The sequence below is a fragment of the Saccostrea cucullata genome, unplaced genomic scaffold, assembly GCF_032062105.1.
Source record: "Saccostrea cucullata isolate Sc308-1 unplaced genomic scaffold, CSIRO_AGI_Scuc_v1 ctg78, whole genome shotgun sequence".
Classification (NCBI taxonomy): Eukaryota; Metazoa; Mollusca; class Bivalvia; order Ostreida; family Ostreidae; genus Saccostrea; species Saccostrea cuccullata.
This window is the reverse complement of record NW_026940638.1, coordinates 1,135,241-1,158,291: the sequence shown is the minus strand read 5'-3', so window position 1 is coordinate 1,158,291 and position 23,051 is coordinate 1,135,241. Positions and strand designations below refer to the sequence as shown.

The window sequence follows — 23,051 nt, the reverse complement described above, 5'->3', positions numbered from 1 at the left end:
CAATAAAGACCAAAGAGCTACATATCTTCAGGATGACAGCTTGCAGCAGTAAATTCTTTACCCCACCCCAGCTCCTTTTTGGATGAGGATTGATTCAATTTTGAGTGGGAGGGGCTATGGCTTTCATATTTCACAGTTGTATATATTCCTTGTGACAAAACCTTTCTTTGGGTACCACCAACTTTGACCTCTTGACCTTTGGAGTTTGACCTACTTTTACAAAAAAATACCACACTTTTACATTGGCTATAACTTTTAAACCGACGGTGCTAGGACTTTCATTCTTCTAATATGTATTTTATGTGACAAGACCTTTCAGTGCATGGATTTCAAAAACTTTGATCCTTTGACCTTGGCATTGGTAGATTGACCTACTAATCAAAAACTTTAACATTGGCCATAACTTTTAAACAGTAAGGGCTAGAGCTTTCATACTTCACACTTGTTATCCTTGCGACAAGATATTTCCTAGAATATGAACAATTTTGAACTTGACCTAGGATTTTGACCTACTTTTAAAAAACTTTACCTTTACCACAACTTTTTAACAGCTAAAGCTAGGGCATGACATATGTAATCCTTGTGACAAGACCTTTCTAGGATACCAACAACTTTGATCTATTGACCTTGACCTAAGAGTTTGACCTACTTTTAAAAAACTTTAACCTTGGCCATAACTTTTGAATGATTAAAGCTAGGGCTTTCATACTTCAAATATGTATTCCTTGTGACTTTTCTTACGAAACCAAACACTGTGACCCTCTGACCTTAACCCTAAAGTTTGACCTACTTTTAAAAACCTTTAACCCCGGCCCTAACATTAGAACAGGTTGTGCTAGGGCTTTCATATTTCACAATTGTATTTCTTGTGAGAAGGCCTTCTTTTGGGTACCAACATATTTGATTGGCATTTGAGAAAGTGTAACCTTTGCTCAGTTGTCATACTTCAGAAACACATCTTGTATTTTGAATTTCAGTTTATTATCCTTTTAATTTAATATTCTTCAAAGTTTTTCTTGTTTGAAAAAACAAGACATAAGTCAAGACAATAAACAAGTGTAAACCATTAGTGTTAAAGTTTCATCAGAAAGTCAGGTTCTACAAAATTTCTTAGAATTTTCTCAACAAACATGGAGGTATGTTTTACAAAAATAAAATCACCATTATCAAGATACTTAAAATACAGAAATAGTTTCACCTTTGAGATGTATGACAAACTTCATTTCAACTTCATTTAGAGGTATGTTTTACAAAAATAAAACCGTCATTATTAAAAATGCATAAGATACAGATATAATTATACATGTACCAGCATTAGAAATGAATGGTAAACTTTGAACAGATAAAACATGAATATGTATAAAAGCAGGTCATCAGTAAAAATTTCTTTATCAGACTAGCTGTGAGGTTGTTTATTACAATAATTAAATTTACATCAGTATCTATTAAAAATATATGTATTAATTTAAAAATCAATAGAGAGAGAGAAAAAAGTTAAAATGATCTCTTCATCAGAAATCAAAACTCACTTTTCACCAGTAAAGATATAAATAAAAAATATTTTATTTCCTTTTAAAAATGAGTTGAATGCTATGAAATCTATAGAAACATATAAAATATAAATTATCACGAAATATCTAATAAAACATAACATATAAACAATCAACAATGCTGCATGTAATGCCAATAATTAAATTCATAAATTATGAAAAATTAGAAAAAGAATATATAGACTATTACCAAGATTTCAAAAAGCACTATTCTAATTCTTCAACATTCAATAAGACTTTCTTGATAAATTTCATGTCTGCCAGGGTCTTCTCCCTTTGTGCATGTAGACATTCTCTTGGAAAGGAGGTAGATATAGTGTAATGCTTCTGACTGAATCCAAGGGAGGTCATATAATCCAAGACATGCTGTAAAAAAAAAAACATATGAAAGATGAGAGCTACCTTGAAGAAAATGTCACCAAAGAAGAAAGTTCACATTGGTCCATTTTTGGCCCTGTGAATTTCTGAAAAATAAGAACTACTCAGTTTTAGTTGAAAATATGTTATATTTCACTTAGACCCTTGGTGACTTCATATCAAATAAAAATGACGTAATTTTTTCTCTTGTCTATGTATTATGACGTCATGAATTTCATAATTTTCCTCAAATCTTGAAAATTTCGTTAAAATGACCAAAAATTTAAGCTGTTTTTTAATATTTTGCATAGCCCCCAACCTCTGATCTAAAATATTGAATTATATAATGAAAGAACTGTTTTAGAAGATTCTAATCCATGGAAGAATTTTTGGATCGCAGGGTGGGCTCATATTTTTATCACAGGTTGAAGATGCTCAATTTCACCTATTTTCTTCAAAAACTTGGACTCTCAGAGGAAATTTTTTTTATAGGAAATGAAAGCACTAAGTCTCTACTTTATGTTGATGATCGAAATAGGACGTAAGAACTTGGTCGGTTAATTAGTATATTGACAGGGCCATTTTATGGAGTACGTGAATCTACCTCTTTACGCAGTTTATGTGATTTACTGTAAACCAACTTTTATTCGTGTGTGATAAATTTTCGCAAAGTTTGCGAGAGCCTCGCCATCATGAATATTTCTCACTGCGAACTGGTCCTTAAAGTGCATGTGTCTATCAACAACAGATCCAAAAAGGCCTGGTCACAAAAATTAATCATCGCGAACTAGTTTATCCCTGGTAAATCGCATAATAAAATAGTAGCGAATTAAAGTTGGTTTACAGTACCTTTAAATTTCTTCTTTTACAAAAGTTATTGTAACATTATTATTTCCCCCCTGCTGTTAGATGCAGTCCATCCCCAATACAATTACATTCTATAGACCTATAACTACAGGTTTTCAAATTGCTTCCATCCGAGTTATGAAAAATGTGGAGTACCGGGGTATATATATAAAAAAAAGATTTTGTGTAAGATTGAAGTGGTCTTAAGGCCTGTGGCCAGACTGTACCATACGTTAATTTACAGTGAAACTGCATGTGTTCTCTAGGGATGAAGGAATTCATAAATTACACCATTAATCCAAAAACCATAATTTTTCAAGTAGTACTTTAAAAAAAAATCTAAGAATAAACCAAAAAAAAAAATCAAAAACCCCTCCCCCTACAAATATACCATAAAAATTTGACTAATTTTTAAAAGATTTTTCTCTAAATAAAGTAGTAATCTGACTGCGTGATGACAGCATTATGATATCTGGATCATCACGCTACAGGGAATGACCTGGCAGAGATAAAACAGTGTATATAAACCAAGTCCACAAACAAAATCCTCCTTTCTCAGCTCATACAGACGTAAGTTACCATCACCCTCCCTCATCATGAGTTCCACTACCCCCAAACATTTCATAAATTATATGTAACATCTGCCCTTGAGATTCTTCCAAAGATTCAAGTTCATTCAGAAAATAAATGGTCAGTAAGGTTATGGTGTTACAATAAAAATTTCCGCTGTTATGACTCATTTCATGTGACACCAAAACAGCTATCAATGTCACAACCTATGTCACTCCAATTTCAAAGAGCTTTGGCTAAAACTGTGAAGTAAATTTTGAACCTCTGATTCTTATTTTATTCGTACTTGAACTTTTTAATTGTCTCTGGAACTCTATTTTATTTACAGAAATTTATTTAAGCAATCTGTGTATGTATAGTTTTTCTTTTGGCAAAAGTATCTTTCATTGAAGTTTTCTCTGATGCTACTTGACATAATGTCTAACAAACTACAAACGACGTGAAATAATAGTGTAGGGGTTGGCTTTAGTCAGACTGAACAGAATTCCCCCTCTCCATTTTTAAATGCTCTTATATACCCTTAGTGACTTACAGTAAGAAATTAAGCATTACACATTTGATGTATTAGACAAATCCAATCACCTGATGCCTTCTCTTGTTTTATACATGTATTTAATATTTTTTTCAAAATCTTACATCATAATATTCAAAGTAAATGATTTCAGTCATTTAATGTAAATATATGTAAGCACTAAAACTGTATTTAACAGTGTTTACTTATACTATAATTTCTGTTATCTTTTTCAAGATAGTGAAGAATTCAGGACGGTGATTTATCTACATGTAGAGCAACCTTTAGCATCTGATTGTAACTGAACATGATGAGGGATAATGGACAGGGGTCATTCCATCGCATGACAGACACCACTGATACAGGGCCAGAGATAAAAGAGTGGCCTACATAACTCACCTGTGTCCGAAACTAAAAATAAATAGTGATCAAGTGGAAAAATTTCCTCGTTTTTTCCTTGGGAAAATTTTTGCGTCTCTGTGTGCTGTTATTACTTTGGAATGACAGTGTGACCTTATTACTAGGATAGTAGGATAAGGCCATGTCATTGAAATTGCGGTCTTTGTGAATTATCAGTGTTCTCAATGTTGGCTAATTTCACCCCCCAACCCCACCCTTTCCTTGCATAAATTCCTATAAGTTTAATTTCCATTTTCATTTAAAAATTAGGATAGATGGAAATGGTGATTACCAACATCTTTGATGAAAACACACAAGCAACTTAGCAACTCACTTATAAGAATGAAATGTTCTTCTGGAGAAAAAAAAATATGTGCCAAACAGACTATAAAAGAAAGAATGAATGCATTTGAATTTATACAAATTATTTGATTTGATGAGATGCAAGCAAGCTAAATTGCCAATTTATCAAACACCTAAATACAAGTAAGTCAAAAATTTCAAGAGACCATGTCAAAATCTGGTGTGCCCAAAGTCTGTGACATTACCCTATATCCACACATACCAGCACAAAAATAACTGCATTATCAGCTCAAAGTGTAAACACACATTATGAAACGTACATCCAGGTCAACATTTAGGCCTCCTGTCTTTAGTAAATTAACTCAAATATTTTCATTTAAAAAAAATGCATATACAAGTACTTTTAAAGTTATCAAATTCAAATTATTTGCATATTTTTCATAATAGCCAAAATACTATACTAACTCTCTGGTTGAAAAAAGTTCAAGACAAACAAATCGGAGAGCTACTAATCCAAGCCTCGTAAAAACCATCAACTTACAATGCCTCCTTTTTGTGGCTCATTCCTGATTTTTATAAATCTAGTTTCTTTTTATATTCATAATGTCTTCCTTTATAACTCTCTGGTATGTCTATCTGATTACTGTCAACCAGAGAGCTACAGTTCTACAGCTTCTTCATAAGGTTTTAAGAAACAGAGAATATTGCAGCTTTCTCACCTGAATTGTATTTTCTTTATTAAACCTCCGCTGCTTTGCACCTAGTGGAGTCCTCAGACAGACAGACACACAGTCAGGGCTGTTTTCATCAGGCTCTTCTGGTAGCTCAATAATCTAAAAAAAAAATTGTTAAATTCTGTTCAGCTTTAGTAGACAGTAGTGTTTCATTTAAGCACTGAGTGACTGTTTATTTTTGTTATACTGTATACATGGACATTTTCGCTCCAATTTTATTTTCGCCCCTTTCGCCTCACCTTCATTTGGGCAAATTTAAAATGCCAGGGATGAATTTAATAAATGCAGTATAATTTCTTCAATAAAACTATGACTGGGTGAATTTAGAAGGGGCAAAATTGTCTGCAATTGTGAAAGGGCAAAAATAACCCTGTATACAGTATATGATGTATGCTTTCATACTGAATAAGATGCCCTATGTAAGTTTAAACGCACACCTTGTGTAAGATATAGCTTTCTTCTGATGACATCATATACAGAATTAAGAAGTAAAGATTGCTTTTAAAAGACAAAAAAAGATACATTTGTAACACAGAGATTTAATAAACAGTGTTTAAAGGTAACATGTGTTACATACCTTTTTCCTTCTGTTCCGTTTTTCGGCCTGCACCCTGGCTCTTTCGGCTGCTGCTAGGTTGATGTTTTCTGGTAAGACTCGATGTCTGGCAGCCTCAGTAGGAGATTCCTCCTCATCCTCCTCCTGCTTAGAGCCCTGAAGACAATTATATATATATATATACATGTATTTAAGATCATCAAAACTAAATGGTGTAAAAAGATATAAAAGGGAAAGTTTTCAATGCTTATTTCTATTTCATCTTCTGTTAATTGTCCTGCATTATTAAAATCTCTTTAGTAGCATTACTTTGCATACTAGAAACAATAAAATGAAGGATGTTAAGCTGAAAGATCCATAGAAATACAGTCAACGTTCAGTTTATGTTCCAATATCATCATTTCCTTCTCTAAATAAGGACAGAACAAATCACAACTCTTCATTTACAACACATGTCTAGTACCCAGACACCAAGAAAACAATTCGTGGAAATCTTGACAATAAGAAGTACCCCTAACTCTTGTCCCTCCCCTTCCCAAGCGGGGCCCATGAACCGCTGAAATTCATCCTCTTTTTGCTTCTTCTTTCTTTCTTCCCTTGGAATCAGAATTCTAGACTTGTAACCTTCAGCCTGTAAGATTAAAATGTTAGAACTTAGCCAATAATAGCTACTGGAGCAACATACCAAATCCATGTAACATCCCAACATTGTATGTAAAGGTTGGTCATTGAGCCTGGGTTGCTCAACGGTAGAGCTCTCGCACAGTTAGCGGGAGGTCATGGGTTCAAGTTCCAGTCTGACCGACATTTTTTCACACCTTATAGCAGCAAACAACAAAACCTATGGTGGTTTAGTGGTATCAGTTAGGTTTTTTCTGGATGATAAACATCAATGCATTCTGTTGTCATATTGTGTCTGTCTATTTTTTGCAAAGATAGACACAATAGAGCCTAGGTATTGAACAGTGGGGCGAAGGTTCAGCCCCCCCCCCCCCCCTTTCAACAGGCAGAGGTTTCAATGTAGTCAAAGATGGGTAAAAAACTGGAACTAAAAGAAACTTGAATCTCCCCTCCCAAAATAGGATTTTTGCCTTTGGAGAATTTGCTTCCAAAGCCAATGTGGATTTTTTTTTAAGGTTAAAGGCAAGCACAACCCAAAAAGGTTTGTTTTAAGTAATTAGCTAGTTATTTTCAATGCAAATCCTTTTGTATTCTTCCAAATCATTTGGGAGCAATTTTCATTCTGCAGTTTTTTGCTACATTATGATTGTATGGGAGGCATTCCAACCATGGTGGTTAACATCCTATTGAGAAAAGAGGAATCTGGTAAAGGACATGTATTGCTTATGCAATACTCTCAGAATGCTTGTTACATGTATATACTTTTACATATTAAATTTAAAATGAGGAACCTTCTAAGTCAAATATTATATCTCCCTTTTCTACATAAATTTCTTTGAAAAGCAGAACTCTCTGATCTTTGAATTATATTACTTGTACATGTACAAACTGTAAAGTATTTAATCTATCAAACATTCAAACTCAAATATTTTATCTATGATCTAAATAAACAGCTTTCTCCCTTAATTATCTTCAAATGCCTCTATAAAGGATAATAAGGAAAGCCTCAGTGGATTGTCAACCTGAAAATCACTGGAGTGTGAACTTGGGTATTTTGAACTAAATACTATGTTTCAGCAGTGCATAAATCACATTACAGATAAACATATTAATATGTCTTAAAATTGGACACAAGGTGTGAACTGTTTTGTCCAGTTTCCCAGCCTTTTCCTTTAATTCTTACACACCCAGTTAAGTTCTCAACATTTTTATTTATGACTCAAATAAAGAGCATTGATGTTTAAAACTATTTCTCTGTCACAAATTTTGATTTCTTTACAGGATTTTTATCGGTGTTCATCAACATAATCTAGATTGAATTTATCCAGTCAACCTAGATACATTCTTATAATAGGGCAAATATTTAACAAATATTAAAAGTTATTTTATACACCACAAAATCTACTTCAGGATTCACTTAATCTCCTTAGAGAAAGGCATGGTATGTTACATACGGTTGTCCACTTCTTTTCATCCTGAAGAGAATCGTTAATAAATTTTACCTTTAGAACAACTTAATTTATTTGTCTTACACATTGTTTATTCATTTCTTCTTCTTTTTTAATTTTTATCTGAAAAAATCAAGGACTCTAACATGTATGTATAAAACAGCTCTGATCATTCAAATTAATGTGTCCAAGAAACGAAATGAAGAATATCACAGCAAATTCATATTTACAGGATCTTTAAAACAACTCTTTGAAATAAAATGTCTGCTATCAGCTCTTCTTTTTCAAATATAATTTTAGTTGTAAATTTGAAGTGAATTTATTTTTCTACTTCAATAATATATTTGTTTACTTGTTATATTTTATATAAAAGTAGTATAAAAGACAAAGACCTTTTTATGGTGGTCATGTTGAATTTTCTCTTTGAAATATTGTTCTTCACTTTGATGTTTGCTTGGATCAACAATGGTGTCCTGTAATTTTTCTGAAATTTGTTAAAATGATAAAATTTATTTCAAACTCCATACACATCCAGAACAAGAGATGTTTGTAAAACACTTATGCCCCCCTCCCCCACAAATTGGAATTTTTCTAAGTCCAGAAGGGCATAACTCTGTCAAAAATGGTGTGATCATACCCAAAACATACCTTGACCAAGATATTCATCTGACTAATCTGTATACTAAATTCCATTTCAATATATGCAACCTCTCCAAAGAAAATGTTCGGAAACTGCAAAAATATGGAATTTTTCTAAGTCCAAGGGGCATAACTCTGTCAATTATGGTGCGATCGTACCCAAAACAGAACTTGACCTAGATATACATCTGACTAATCTGTATACTAAATTCCATTTCAATATGTGCAACCTCTCCAAAGAGAATGAGCGGAAACTGCAAATAATTGGAATTTTTCTAAGTCCAAGGGGCATAACTCTGTCAATTATGGTGCGATCATACCCAAAACAGATCTTGACTTAGATATTCATCTGACTAATCTGTATACTAAATTCCATTTCAATATGTGCAACCTCTCCAAAGAAAATGAACGGAAACTGCAAATAATTGGAATTTTTCTAAGTCCAAGGGGCATAACTCTGTCAATTATGGTGCGATCGTATCCAAAACAGAACTTGACCTAGATATTCATGTGTTATACCTGTATACCAAATTTCATTTCAGTATGTGCAACGGTTATGAAGAAAATGAACGGAAACTAAATGGACCGACAGACCAACCCACAGACAGACCGACTGACAGACAGCAGCAAAGCAATATGCCCTCCCTTCTTCGAAGGGGGGCATAATAATCAAAAACACTTACCAAGGCCACCAATAATAAATGATTTGTTTGATGTACTCAGACCAACCCATCAAAATAGCCTCAACCCAATCATTTTTTTTTCAGCACTTTTAATTTTTTTTTTCAGTTTCCATAGTATACTTTCTCTAGGATTCTTTTTGATTGACATTTTATAACAATAAATAATAAATCTGCATGTAAAACTGTTTCAGTGTGTAATGAAAACATCAATAAATTTCGGAGTCTGATTTTTATGACAGTTATCATTTTGTCCAGTAAGTACTGTAAAGGAAAACAAGAGGCCCATGGGCCACATCGCTCACCTGAGAATCTTTTGTCATATTGTTCTTTACCAGATTTATCCCTTGTAATACATATTGTGGCCCCGCCCTACCCCCGGGGGTCATGATTTGAACAATTTAGAATCTACACTACCCCAGGGTGCTTCCACAACAGTTTCAGCTTTTCTGGCCCAGTGGTTCTTGAGAAGAAGATTTTCAAAGATTTTTCCTATATATTTCTATATAAAACTTTGATTCCCCATTGTGGCCCCGCCCTACCCCCGGGGTCATGATTTGAACAATTTAAAATCTACACCACCCCAGGGTGCTTCCACATCAGTTTCAGCTTTTCTGGCCCAGTGGTTCTTGAGAAGAAGATTTTTAAAGATTTTTCCTATATATTTCTATGTAAAACATTGATGCCCCATTGTGGCCCCGCCCTACCCCCCGGGGTCATGATTTGAACAATTTAGAATCTACACTACCCCAGGGTGCTTTCACATCAGTTTCAACTTTTCTGGCCCAGTGGTTCTTGAGAAAAAGATTTTTAAAGATTTTTCCTATATATTTCTATGTAAAACTTTGATTCCCCATTGTGGCCCTGCCCAACCCCCGGGGGTCATGATTTGAAAAATTTAGAATCTACAGTATCTCAGGGTGCCTCCACATAAGTTTCAGCCTTATTGGCCCAGTGGTTCTTGAGAAGAAGATTTTTTAATGACCCCACCCTATTTTTGTCTTTTCTTGATTATCTCCCCTTGTGAGGGGACTTGGCCCTTCATTTTAACAATTTAAATTCCCCTTCACATAAGGATGCTTTGTATCAAGTTTGGTCAAAATTGGCCTAGTGGTTCTTGAGTAGAAGTGGAAAATGTAAAAAGTTTACAGACGGACGGACAGCTAGACAGACGGACGGACGACGGACAAAATGTGATCAGAAAAGCTCACTTGAGCCTTTGGCTCAGGTGAGCTAAAAAAACTACCTACCTACCGACCCAGCTTGAAAAATGTGGGTCAGAGTGCATCAAACAAAAATATTTTTAGTAATTTATTGAGCCATCATTTTAAAGCAATATGAGCTGCATATTTGAAAATTCTATTTTTTTGTCAAAATGTTTTATTATGATAAATTTGTATGTAACTTAAACCTTCATGATCAATTAGACTGAAATAAAGCAGAAGACAGACTTTTATATACAATCCCAGCTTTATATAAGAAATCATTAACGTACAGGACGACAATAATGTAATTTTGATTCAATCGAAGCTTATAAATAGTTCTTCGATCGCAAATATGAACAACAGAAGTTTATTAACGTTATTTTTTTCTGTCATTGAAATCGTTATTTACAATTTTGCAACAAAAATTCTGACTTCAAAGTTGCAGTTCATATTGCTTGAAAAATCTTAATGAACAAGTGTACATCACTCTTGTAGATATTGTATAATATAATTTTGATATATTTTTCAATTTTGTTCATTTTTATACATCAAATATTACACATTACCCAAATTGTGAAAATAACAATCAGGTGAAAATGGCAATTTTTTTTTAAAATTGTTCTGTTGCTTTTATTCCCTGGAAGCGGTTGTCTATATACCACAACATACTTAAACTGTTTAAAATGGTTTTTGTCTACAAGCAAAGTAGGATAATAAAAAAAAGGTGTAAAACAGTAAAATAACAAAAAGATAAATAAAGTTTTGAAAATGTAAAAGTTATATCTTTTGTGAAAATAAGTCAATGAATATTAATTTCATATTTGCTCTGTAAGTCAACATCAAGAGGCATATCAATATCAGCTGATTATCTATAGCATCAATGTCTGGAAAACTTTTCTGTGATGGCAATGAGGGAATGACAGGATGATGGAATTTCAGATCAAGATGGGTAACACTAGATGTCACTACATGTATGTGCCCAAGCCATTTCTTGCAGGGGCATAAAAATGCAGAGTAATTTTGAAAATCCATTTTACATGTAAACAATAGGATTTAATAAAACAGGTAACGTCATGTAAAAGATTAAAAAAATTTCATCATAATGAAGCCACACAGCCAGACTGAAATATATGTGATATACCTAGGTATTAATCAATACTGCAACAGAGCAAATATAAACCTGTTTTCAATGGAATAAATTTTGTGTTTTATTTGATTTTCATCAATTTAAAAGGATAGTAAATAACACATGTTCAAAAGTCCTTGCCATCAAAGAATAGGGAGCAAGAAACAGTTACCTGTAATTGACTGTATTTGTTAATTGTTATTTTAGCAATTAAGGTACATATCTGAGTGCAATAAGTACAATATATATTTTGCATTACTAGTAATTCATGCTAATTATCAAAATATGGATTCACACATGATTATCCTTTTAAAGCACATTTTTTTCTGTTTCACCCAATAGATATCCTGTTTATAAAATTAAATCTCTGTCTGATGGATCAACAACAAAGAACAAGTTTATGATACTGGAAAATTAATAATGTACAAAGTTCTGCAAATCATGTTTTAGTTATCAAAAATGTATTACCCCCCCTCCTTTCACCATCAATTGTCCACTTGTTACATTTTAGTAGATCTCACCTCTTTTTCTCTTCCATTTTCTCAATAATGATGCTCCATTTTGAATAATGAATGTAGCAACACCAAGGACCATTAAAGATTTAACAGCCAACTGTAACAGTAGGGTGGGCTCAAAGGAATCTACAAATATAACAATACACTGTATTACAGCTCAATGTAGTGGACATAAAACAACGTAGTGGACACAATACACCAATATAAATAGACTTACCAAAACAATATAGTGGGCATAATACAGTAATATATATAATTAAATGAACTTACTACAACAAAATAGTGGAAATAATACAGCTCAATAAAATGGGCATAATGGAAATCAATATAATGGGCACAATATATCCATAGTGGTTGACTCAAAGGAAGCTATAAATACAAAATTTCAAAAAACCTATTTGACTTTATACACCAATAGTTGACTCAAAGGATTATCAAATAATGCAGTAAAATGAGTTTAAAGGAAACTGCAATTATTACAACATAGCAGACTTAACAATACAGTGAGTATTATAGTTAGTGTTGTCACGATGATCAATTTATAATCGATGATCGGTCGGAAAGGCTGTCGATTTTAGACAATCAATTGGAGATTTCAACAATCGATTAATCAGTATATTTCAGCACATATCTTTTTTACAGTTATGTAATAGTTATTGTATATTTATTATGGTGTATCCTAATTTGGAAAGGGCACGAGTGCGAAGCAGGAGTCTAAAATAAATCAGGATACACCATAATAAATATTCAATAACTTTCTTGTATCATGGCCAATCAAACGTCATGTCACAGATTTTCAGCATGATTGTTAATTACACCAATAGAAAATGTAGTTTTTGTCAGGTGACCGCATGGATAATCTCTCCTTTCTGTCAGTATTTTTAATAAACATTTTATGTGCGTGTGTTCATGAGAAAGGACGTCGGATTGCAGCATCCCAGCACCCCCCCCCCCCTCCCCTGGATTTTAGAGTGTGGTGCAAAAAGTTTTTTCCTTGTCAACTGTTTTTGGAGGCCCCCTTTCTTTTAAATGTAGCTACGGACTTAAAGTTGCCGGTGTGATTCTGTGCATGAGTGCTGGGGGCACCGACCTGGAGTCTCCCCCTTTCAAAAATTGCTGGATTCGCCCCTGGATTGTTAATGGAATTCACAAGAAAACCTTTGGATAACAAAGAAGAAAAATTCGAAGTTAAAGAAGGTAAATTCTAGTGTTATTCGAAAATAACAAAAAAATTACCCGTTGATCATTTGACATATTCGAGAGCTGTCGTATTCACGAAAACGCTGTGTCAGGGTCAATTACTCTTCATCTGTGGATGCAGTACAGCGTAAGCCCTATATTACAATAGGTGGGATATTTTAATATATTTCTGTGTGGAATTCATGTCAAGAATTTGATTTCGCCTTGCTGTGGATTGAATATTTGAAGAGCTCCGTAAAATCATTTCGTAGTTTGGGATATATACGTACTGTAATTCATGTGAAAGACTTTTATTTCGCTTGCAGAATTTTTGCATTTGTATATTACAAAGCCCATTCATTCTGTAATTTAGATTCAATATACATGTAATTTAAAATGATGAAATCGCCTTGGTGTTCAATAATTTATTTACACGGCACAGTTTTTGCTGGCTCCGCCCATATACACGGCACAGTTTTTACTGGATACGCCCATCGGTGTATCTCCAGTTATTGTACACTTGACTTCAAAGGAAAATCACCGCAGCCATGATACAACTTTTATTTCAAGACCAGGCTCTTGTTATCAAAAAATACCCTAGGTATATCTTTCAAGAGTTGTCCTTTACTATTTTAAAATACATGTACTTAAAATCTGTTTAAAATAAATCAAAAGATAATGATATTTGTATTTCTAAATTGAAGAAACTAAACTACTTGTTGAAATAAAATATATAATTTTCAGTATTTGGGGGAATTCACCTGTCATTTCATACGGAATCACAAGGAATTCGCGATATGAAATGTCTTATAACAGTTAAAAATTAATTCCATATATATTTTAGATGATCATGTAAATTAAAGCCTGATCTGTCAATGCTTACTTTTCCCAGGCCAAGTAATTCCTAATCATGAAAAAATCTGTATTACTGAAATCGTTATTCAAACTGCATATATATACTGTTTTTAGAATTTCGATCTGTACAATGCACCTTTACTTACATTATTTTACAATGAAATATAATTTTTATAAAATCTAATGCCTATTTTATGCAAAGGGTTACCGATTCGATTATTGGCCGATGATCAGTTGGTTAGGGTCAACCGATGTTACCGATTAATCGATTCTGAGTTTCAACCGATTTGACAACACTAATTAAAGTACATCATACTGGGCATGTTAGACTTCATACAGCAATATAGTGGGGCTAAATAAAATATACTACTGTATAAGTAGAATTTTTAGCGAGGATTTAATTTTGGCATTATTAGCGAGTGTGTTGAGATCGCTAAAATTGAATATCGCTAAAAATTTATTGCGTTTTATTTGTAATAGGTTCTTCGGTGAACTTTTTAAAATCGCTAAAATTACAACTCGCTAAAAATAGAATACCAATTTCTAAGGACAAATCGCTAAATTTGCCTCTCGCTAAAATTTCCACTTATACGGTATATTTCAGACTAAAATCCATCTTCGCTAGCCATTAAGGTTTCTGATACACTACTCAAGCTCCTCAAAATATGACTAAAATCTCCTATATTAATTATCAAATAATGCAGACCATTCAATTCATTATGTATGTAATTAGGAAATAGGAATCATCTAAAACATTGATAAAATAACTGTAATACTGATGTAGAACTGAGCCCTTCAGAAGTTGACAATTGGCCTTGATGATTAAAAATCTCCCACAGTATATGTACACTAAATCAGGGTCATACGAGAGGTCATACAGGACATCATAAGTCCTGGTCAGTATCACAGGATACACATACAGGATCATCTACGTACTGAGTATCACCCTACAAAACGGATCAGGACACGGACAATGTAAAATACTAGTAAATGTAGCTCATTGAATTGTCAAGGAAAAATATCAATTTCTTGAGAGTCATAATCTAGAACTTGATTCTATATTTGTTCTAGAAATTGTAGTGCACCACATTTTTTTTTTCTTAAATCAAAGAACTTTTATTATGAGCAATTAGATTTTAACTACAGACAAAATTTTTGCAAGAACCAAAAAAGATTCATATTCACTTTAAATTAAATTTTCTTTCAAAAATAGCTACATAATACATGGAACCACTCTATACAACATTAAAACAGAATATTCATTTTTTTATTCTCTCCGATTGATTATTCTACAATTAAAAAATTCATGACGGCCTGCAATAGGTGTTTGATTCAACTATATTTCACTTCGTCAGTAATTCTTACAATCATCCAAGTACGAAAGAAATCAAAAGTGGTAAATCAGAAGTCTGAATCCATATTCCAATAAGTAAACAGAGGAACCTCATTTCAATTTCTTTTTGCTTTGGTTTATTAATTATTAATAATTAATTATAAGATAATTTTTTTTTTCAATTGTATAATTTTTTTTTGAGGTGGGGGGGGGGGGGGAGACTTCTTAGAACATCCATGTAGATCATACAGGGTGTAAAACTCTGTGATTACTACGTAGTTTCTATTATTGTGTGTTTTATATTACTAATATACAGAGCACTACAAAAAAATAACTTACTTATTTAAAAAGATCAAATAAGCTAGCATATTTACACATCATAAAATATAAATTCAAAATATTTGAAAAACTACATAAAAGATCAAAAAACTATTGTTTATATTATCAATTAAAAGAAATCATTACTGCAACTATAAGCAGTCTTGACCTTCACCAGCTGTATTTAATTTAGAAATGTATGTTTTCTGCATAAAATTGCCATGTCCTGGAAAAATCTAATATTCTAAATCCTATAACCCTGTCAAAATAGCCTTAACATTGACTAGCGGGACACAATAAATCTGAAGGTACAAGTTTTCACTAAATCCATCAGAAACTCTGCAATCATGTAATATATACTGTAGATATAGTCTCATGGAAATACTTAAGCTGCAGAACTGTAGCTATCCAAAAAATATATTGACAGACCAGAGAGCTACATAGCCCCCCACTGAAAAAAACTGTATATTTATTGCAAACAAAAATTTGCGCATGATACCAGTCGGATATCAATTGATTAACTCAATTTATAAACCTGCCTGAATAAACTTCTTATTTTTTGATAATCTTTCTTACTTTAATTTTTAAAGAAATATAAAAATGAATAAATTGTTTTAAGTACTCTTCCTTACTTTTATAATTTTTTAAACAACAATGGAATGTTACATGCTATTGAAATCATGCATCCATTTAAATTTCTAAAATATTTAAATGCTTTGCGTATTTTAGCAACTCAAAGTTTACTATACTTTATGGGGTAACTGGTGTACAATGTAGCATAATGGAAAATTTTGATCTTTTTTTAGTTTTTTTTTCACATTGGTCAAGTCTAGTACAAGAACTTGTTCTTTTTAAAATGTTGAGAAACATGTCTACTTGAACCAAAAAAAAAAAAAATGTGTCTAAATGTTTGGTATCGAGTGTTTAACAACTTAGTTAATCTTCGTCAATAGGATATGTTTTATTTTGTTACAGAACAGAGCAGACCTGACTATAAACTAACCTAGAAAGTAAATGACAGCAAAAGCTGTGGTGGTTACTAGTAAAGCAACACCGTAGTAGTCCATTAGGCAAATAAAGCTTATGTCCTCAAGACTGATAATACTACGTAGTTGCTTTTGTATGCACCATTTGATGCAAAAATTACGTCGTCATCGTTCGATTGTTTGTGTAGCTCTTCAATGTTGAGGAGATAAGAAATTGGGACATATATTCATTGACCAATTATGTGAGATGAAATAATCACGTGGTATACCTGCTTTCTATAAATTGCACAGAGACCTTCTCTGTGGCCTCTTTTCCACTCAGTAGAAACATCGTAACGATACAAGATGTCTACGCCAACAGTAAACGGCCTCAATGGAAGTCATTACCAAGAAATAAACCACCATTATGCAGAAGAATGCAGCCAGGACGATATTGGCACCTTTTTATTCACATCAGAATCAGTGGGAGAGGGACATCCAGGTAAAAAAAACTCATGTTTTAACGTTTTTATCAACGAAAATTGTACACGAGAGATGATGCATAGTTGTTGCATCATGGCTTCAAACAAGCACGTGTTTTTGTTTATATGGTGTAGAAATTTTTAATTGTTTGATTGCTATTATAATGGGTGAGCTGTCTGACCTGTTGAGACAAGTGACACTAATCGGGTTTATGTATCATTCATGCATTGATCTTATTCGCCTTTTGTGTTGCTTGTATTGCTCAATAATGACCCAGCGTTGTGTCTGTACTAGTTTATGGACTTGTTCATGTTTATGATTACAATCTTACAGAATAGAAAATTTGGTTAAATATCACAAAACACTATGAAAAGGATATTGAAAGGGTCAAACTGGCATAAGCATGCACATGTATGATGTAAATATAGGTCATGTGAATTCCTGCAAAACTGAATATATGCATTTCAGTTTTTCATCCAGAATGGGCCCAGTTTCAAAAAATCTTGACATTTAGCATTTTGGGCAGTTCAAACAAAGTCTTAAAAAAAGTTACAGGACATAAGATCTGGTAAAAAATGTACATGTACATTTTTTATGATGCAGATATTTTGAAAGGGGGGGGGTATTTTTTTTAATAGAAAATTGAATCTTAAACAAAAACAATGTAAGTGGTTTTGTAAAGTGAATAGGATTACTAAATTAACAATGTTATTTTGCTTTGTAATGGTATAAATTTTGCACAACATTCTCTTGTTTTTCTTCCAAATGAAATGTGCAGTTTTAAAGATTTTTTAAAACTGAATTTAATGTCATTGTTGCCATACAAATTGCATAGTTGCTCTCAACTGAATCTATGTACATGTGTTTTCCATAACAGTGGAAAAACGATCATGACAGGCTTATTTTCGGCATAAACTAGCTGATAAATTTACAGAATTGTATCTCGAGATCTACGTTGACACTTTTTTTGTCACACTTTATTAAGTACATTAAGATCTAGTGTACATGCAAATTTTATTTTGACCTGATATTTAGAAGACGAGCAGTCCTGAATTAAGATTTCTTTTAATACACCCAAACCAAGTTTTACCAGTATAACTGATGGTCCAATAATTGACAAGTTTATACAAATGTAAATCTACCTCTGCTCTAAATGATAGTAAAATTTGTTCAATCATCTACTCCAGAATCATGGGCCAGGAAAAAAAAAACATTTAAGCAATTCTTACTTGTATGGTTTAAGTTAGGTTTTGTTCAATTTAAGAAGGGGGCCATAATGAAGCAACAAACTTTTTTAAAGGATAATAGAAATTATTTTTGCCAAACTATAGGACCTAATTTTATAATAAACATCTTCACAAATTATTCAAATATAGACCTATGAAAGATCATGAAAATTAGTCCTCTCAAGGTTGACAGCTTCCCAGTCAGGCATGTAAGTGTGAATGCATCGTAATGCTGTATGAATTCAGGTAGGGGGTGGGTGGGGAGAATCTTGACAATTTTTAAGAATCAAGGTAGGAGAAAGTCAGTTTAGTCCCCTTTTAGAACATAACAGTTTAACACCTAAACTTGACCTGATGAATATTAAATGATTCTTCAGTTAGATTGTGCGTGTGGTATCCATAGTGTTGCAAATTAGTGTAAAGAATTTTATTTATTACGAATGATTTAGAATATTTGCACTCCACATCGCAGATAAGTTGTCAAAGTCATTATTATTCATATATAAATATGAATTAATCAGGAGTAATATTTATAAATATATCAATTTTGAAAGACCTGAGACATTATCTCTTGGTAAAATATGTAAATGATACAATATTTCATTAATTCAATAATTAAAAGATTTTATAAGTGAACTATAACAAGTAGTTGATGTCTAATCTAAAATGTTGATAGGAAGAGAATGCATACTGTTTAATTCACTGTAATATTTTAAAAGTCCAAATTGATTATTCTCTATTTAGCTAATGAATGTCATTGATGCATGAAGGAAGTTACCCTGATATCGTGTACACTTGATCGTTTGTTATTGGGTTTTAAAAGAATGCTTTGCTCCAGCATATAAGCACCATAATGACATCTTTCTTTTTCTGAAATTTAAACAACTCATTTTTTTTCCCCAGACAAAATCTGTGACCAGGTTAGTGATGCCATTTTGGACGCTCATCTGAAACAGGATCCTAACGCTAAAGTGGCCTGTGAGTCAGTGTCCAAGACGGGAATGATCCTGGTGTGTGGAGAAATCACATCTAAAGCAGTGGTAGATTATCAGGATGTGATCCGTGGCACCATTAAACAAATTGGATATGATGACTCTAGCAAAGGTAATTATACTTTGGACACAAAAATCAACCCTTGCTGACAGGTTGAATGAAAAGAATCATAACCCAAAGTGAATTTCATTTTCTGACCATTGTAGGTTTCGACTACAAGACCTGCAATGTTTTGATTGCTTTGGAACAGCAGAGCCCCGACATTGCCCAGGGTGTGCATGTTGACAGAGACGATGACAATATTGGAGCAGGAGACCAGGTAAAATGACCGGTTTCTCTTATCTATATCTAGGACGTACATGATTTTAAACTTTTTAAAGGAAGTTTGGATATTTAAATGCCATTGCTACCCAAACAGTGATGCTTAATCTAGAGCAGAGTGACATACGGAGATCTTAATTTTGGACAGGACTACTATTACTTTTCTTCTTTGTCATTCAAGCGTCAAGTGCATAAAGAGAAAAAATTATGGTTAACATGCCATCAATTAAACGATTTTAAGTATTTATATAGAGGAATATAGGTGTGATGAAAAAGATATTTATTACCAGCAGAGATTTTCATTGCTTATTTGTACTATCTAAAATCGACTTTTACTGGTCACTTTATTGATCCCAATGCAAGTTACTTTACCTCTGTTTTGAACAAGGACAAACTAAAAAACACCACCTCCCCCACACACAAATGTGTTACTACATCCCTTCCAACTCCATTGCAAAGGGGATAAGTACCCAAATCACATTTTTTTTTCCCCTACCTAGGATTTTTTTTTTCACAAATAAATGTTTTCCCAGGGTCTTATGTTTGGATATGCCACAGACGAGACTGAGGAATGCATGCCTTTGACCGTTGTTTTGTCACATCAGCTTAATGCCAGAATTGCACAGCTTAGGAGAAGTGGGGAATTAAGCTGGGCCAGACCTGACACAAAGACACAAGTAAGGCATTAACTATTAAAAAATTCTCTCAATTTATCATATTTTTTTAATTGGTCATTTTCTTAATATTTGAATTTTTGTTCACAGGTTACAATCGAGTACAAGTACGATAAAGGAGCTTGTGTACCACTTCGTGTTCATTCAGTTGTAATTTCTGCTCAACATGACGAAACTGTGACTCTAGAAAAGTTGAGGAAAGAGCTGATGGAAAAAGTTGTGAACTATGTGATTCCACAGAAATACCTAGACAAAGACACAAGATATCATATTCAGCCATCAGGGAAATTTATTATTGGTGGACCACAGGTACAAGATCAGTTCTTTATACTTGGGTCTTCATTAGAACTTGACGGTTTTTTCAAATTCATTTTGGTGTTTGAAAATGAAATAAAACTTGATGTTATGTGTTGACTAAAATCATTCATATGTGTTAGGAAAAAAAATACAGTAAATTATTAAAGATGAAAGAATATTGTATTGTTGAGAAGTACGCAATTTTGATTTTATTTTATGACAGGGTGATGCTGGTTTAACGGGTAGGAAGATCATTGTGGATACCTATGGAGGTTGGGGTGCTCACGGTGGTGGTGCTTTCTCAGGAAAAGACTTCTCCAAAGTGGACAGATCAGCTGCCTATGCAGCCAGATGGGTGGCCAAGTCTCTAGTCAAAGCTGGGCTGTGCAAACGTGTTCTTGTACAGGTTCGTAAGAGCTTTGTTGAATGTTGGTTTTTAGGGAAGAGGAAGAATGAATGTTTGTCATGCTGTGAGAATATAAGGGTAACATTTTGACCTTTTGTTGTTTATAGGTCTCCTATGCCATTGGTATTCCTGAACCAGTTTCCATCACTGTATTCAGTTATGGAACATCAAAATATTCTGAGAAACAACTCTTAGCTGTGATCAACAAGAACTTTGACTTGAGGCCAGGAAAAATTGTCAAGTAAGTCATTTTCATTATCAGAATGTGATTATTAATTGCAAGACATTTTCAGTACTCATATCTGACATCTATCAAGTGAATAAATTCATGGTGATATTTTTTTTTGGTTTCATTGTTTCACAGGGTTAAGAACTTGAAATATTCCATTTAATACATAAATGCATTGTTTATTATAGGGAATTGAATTTGAGAGCCCCTATTTACCAAAAGACAGCTTGTTACGGACATTTTGGCCGTCCAGATTTCCCATGGGAAGTACCAAAGAAGCTTATTCTGTAAGCCTCTCCAGCGGAGTCCCATAGACAATGTCATATTTGTATATACAACATTAAACATTTGTGATTCCAAAAGGGGAGTAGCCACAGTAGTTAAAAGACTAGTCAGACCAGACTTGAAAGATCCGATTTTGTAGTTAGACTTGACACAAATTATGATCAATGCCATATACTTACAGAGCTTGTCATTATTTGTGTCATTATGAGCGGGTTATATCTCCTCAAGTTCTGCTCAGATTCCGTCTTTTAATTATTGCAAATGTGTGATTTTCTAGTTGTCTTTTTATATGCACACATTTGTCTTGTGTTTATGAAGATTCATTGGGAAAAGAGCACTATTTATAAACACTCGGGCATCCCATAATCATTATTTATATCAATTTATATTGTTATATATTTAGCAAAAAACTGCAATTTTTATTATTGTAGAAATGTAATGCATTGTTACCAGTATTTGCAATGAAATGTTTTTATGTCGTGACTTTTTATTAAGATTGTTTTATTTTCCTATGTAAACTCTTTTAATATACAGTTCAATAATATGAATCATAATCAACATACTGCATAAATAATTGGTTTTGTAACAATTTGCAATGTACCTTGTGAAATGAGAAATGTGAGTCAAATTAATCATGAAATACTTAAACTATGACTGCTTTTTGTTTAAGACAGTTCAACTGCATTCCAACATTAGTACTGTTAAGTGTATCATCAGGTTTCTAAGGCCTGATACAAAACTATATTTGTACCTACAGATATATGTGGGATCAATAAAAGATGTGAAAAAAGGCTTTTTGTTCATGTGTACTTTATCAAAGCTTGAGCAAGGGTGAGGGTCCTTTAGCCTGATGGTAATTATACTCCCCACAAAAGAAGTTTTTGGGGAGGGAGTGTATATAAGAATCAGCTTGTCCGTTTGTCTGTCTGCAAAAATGTCTACATCTTTGTTATGGAGAAACATTAAAGTCTACTACTTCACACAAAGATTGCTCATGACCTAAGGGTATGTCATGACCTTGTTGATTATTATGTTCCCCAAACGAAGTTGGGGAACATATTGTTTTTAGGGTTTTGTCCTCGAGTGATCTTGTAAACTACACTTCTGACTAAGGTAAAATGTTTTTAGGGTCAGTAGACATGTTATGTAGATTTGCCAAACAAAGGTCATTTTGCGCGCACGTGCTTGCAAGAGCGCGCACGTGCAACACGAGAAATGCCCAATATAATTGATATAGACGTAACTTTTTCAATTTTTGATGAAATGCTTTGAAACTCGTAATATAAGGATAAATTAGTAGCATAGACAATATGACATGGTCAAAATAGCAAGATCTCACGTGCATGCACGTGCGCTTCGCTCTGATTGGCTGAAACTAAAGACTCAATATCTTTCTGGCTTTTTGACGAAATTCTATGAAATTTTGA

At 33.2% G+C, this 23,051-nt stretch overlaps 2 protein-coding genes across 2 annotated transcripts; one reads left to right on the top strand and one right to left on the bottom strand.

The window, feature by feature from the left end:
- Window positions 1-959: 959 nt before the first annotated feature.
- LOC134255840 (UBX domain-containing protein 8-like) lies at window positions 960-16,950 on the bottom strand. Its single transcript, XM_062738390.1, has 7 exons — window positions 16,749-16,950; window positions 12,067-12,186; window positions 8,288-8,379; window positions 6,338-6,457; window positions 5,848-5,982; window positions 5,256-5,369; window positions 960-1,916 (listed from the first exon to the last, which is right to left on the bottom strand). The coding sequence occupies exons 1-7, from the start codon at window positions 16,810-16,812 to the stop codon at window positions 1,758-1,760; spliced, it is 804 nt and encodes a 267-aa protein (XP_062594374.1). The 5' UTR covers window positions 16,813-16,950; the 3' UTR covers window positions 960-1,757.
- Window positions 16,951-17,032: 82 nt separating this feature from the next.
- Window positions 17,033-21,798, top strand: LOC134255839 (S-adenosylmethionine synthase-like). The gene is made up of 8 exons (XM_062738389.1): window positions 17,033-17,212; window positions 19,323-19,523; window positions 19,619-19,731; window positions 20,267-20,410; window positions 20,498-20,716; window positions 20,928-21,110; window positions 21,218-21,351; window positions 21,528-21,798. Exons 1-8 carry the CDS (start codon window positions 17,077-17,079, stop codon window positions 21,628-21,630), a joined length of 1,233 nt encoding a protein of 410 aa, XP_062594373.1. The 5' UTR covers window positions 17,033-17,076; the 3' UTR covers window positions 21,631-21,798.
- Window positions 21,799-23,051: the final 1,253 nt, after the last annotated feature.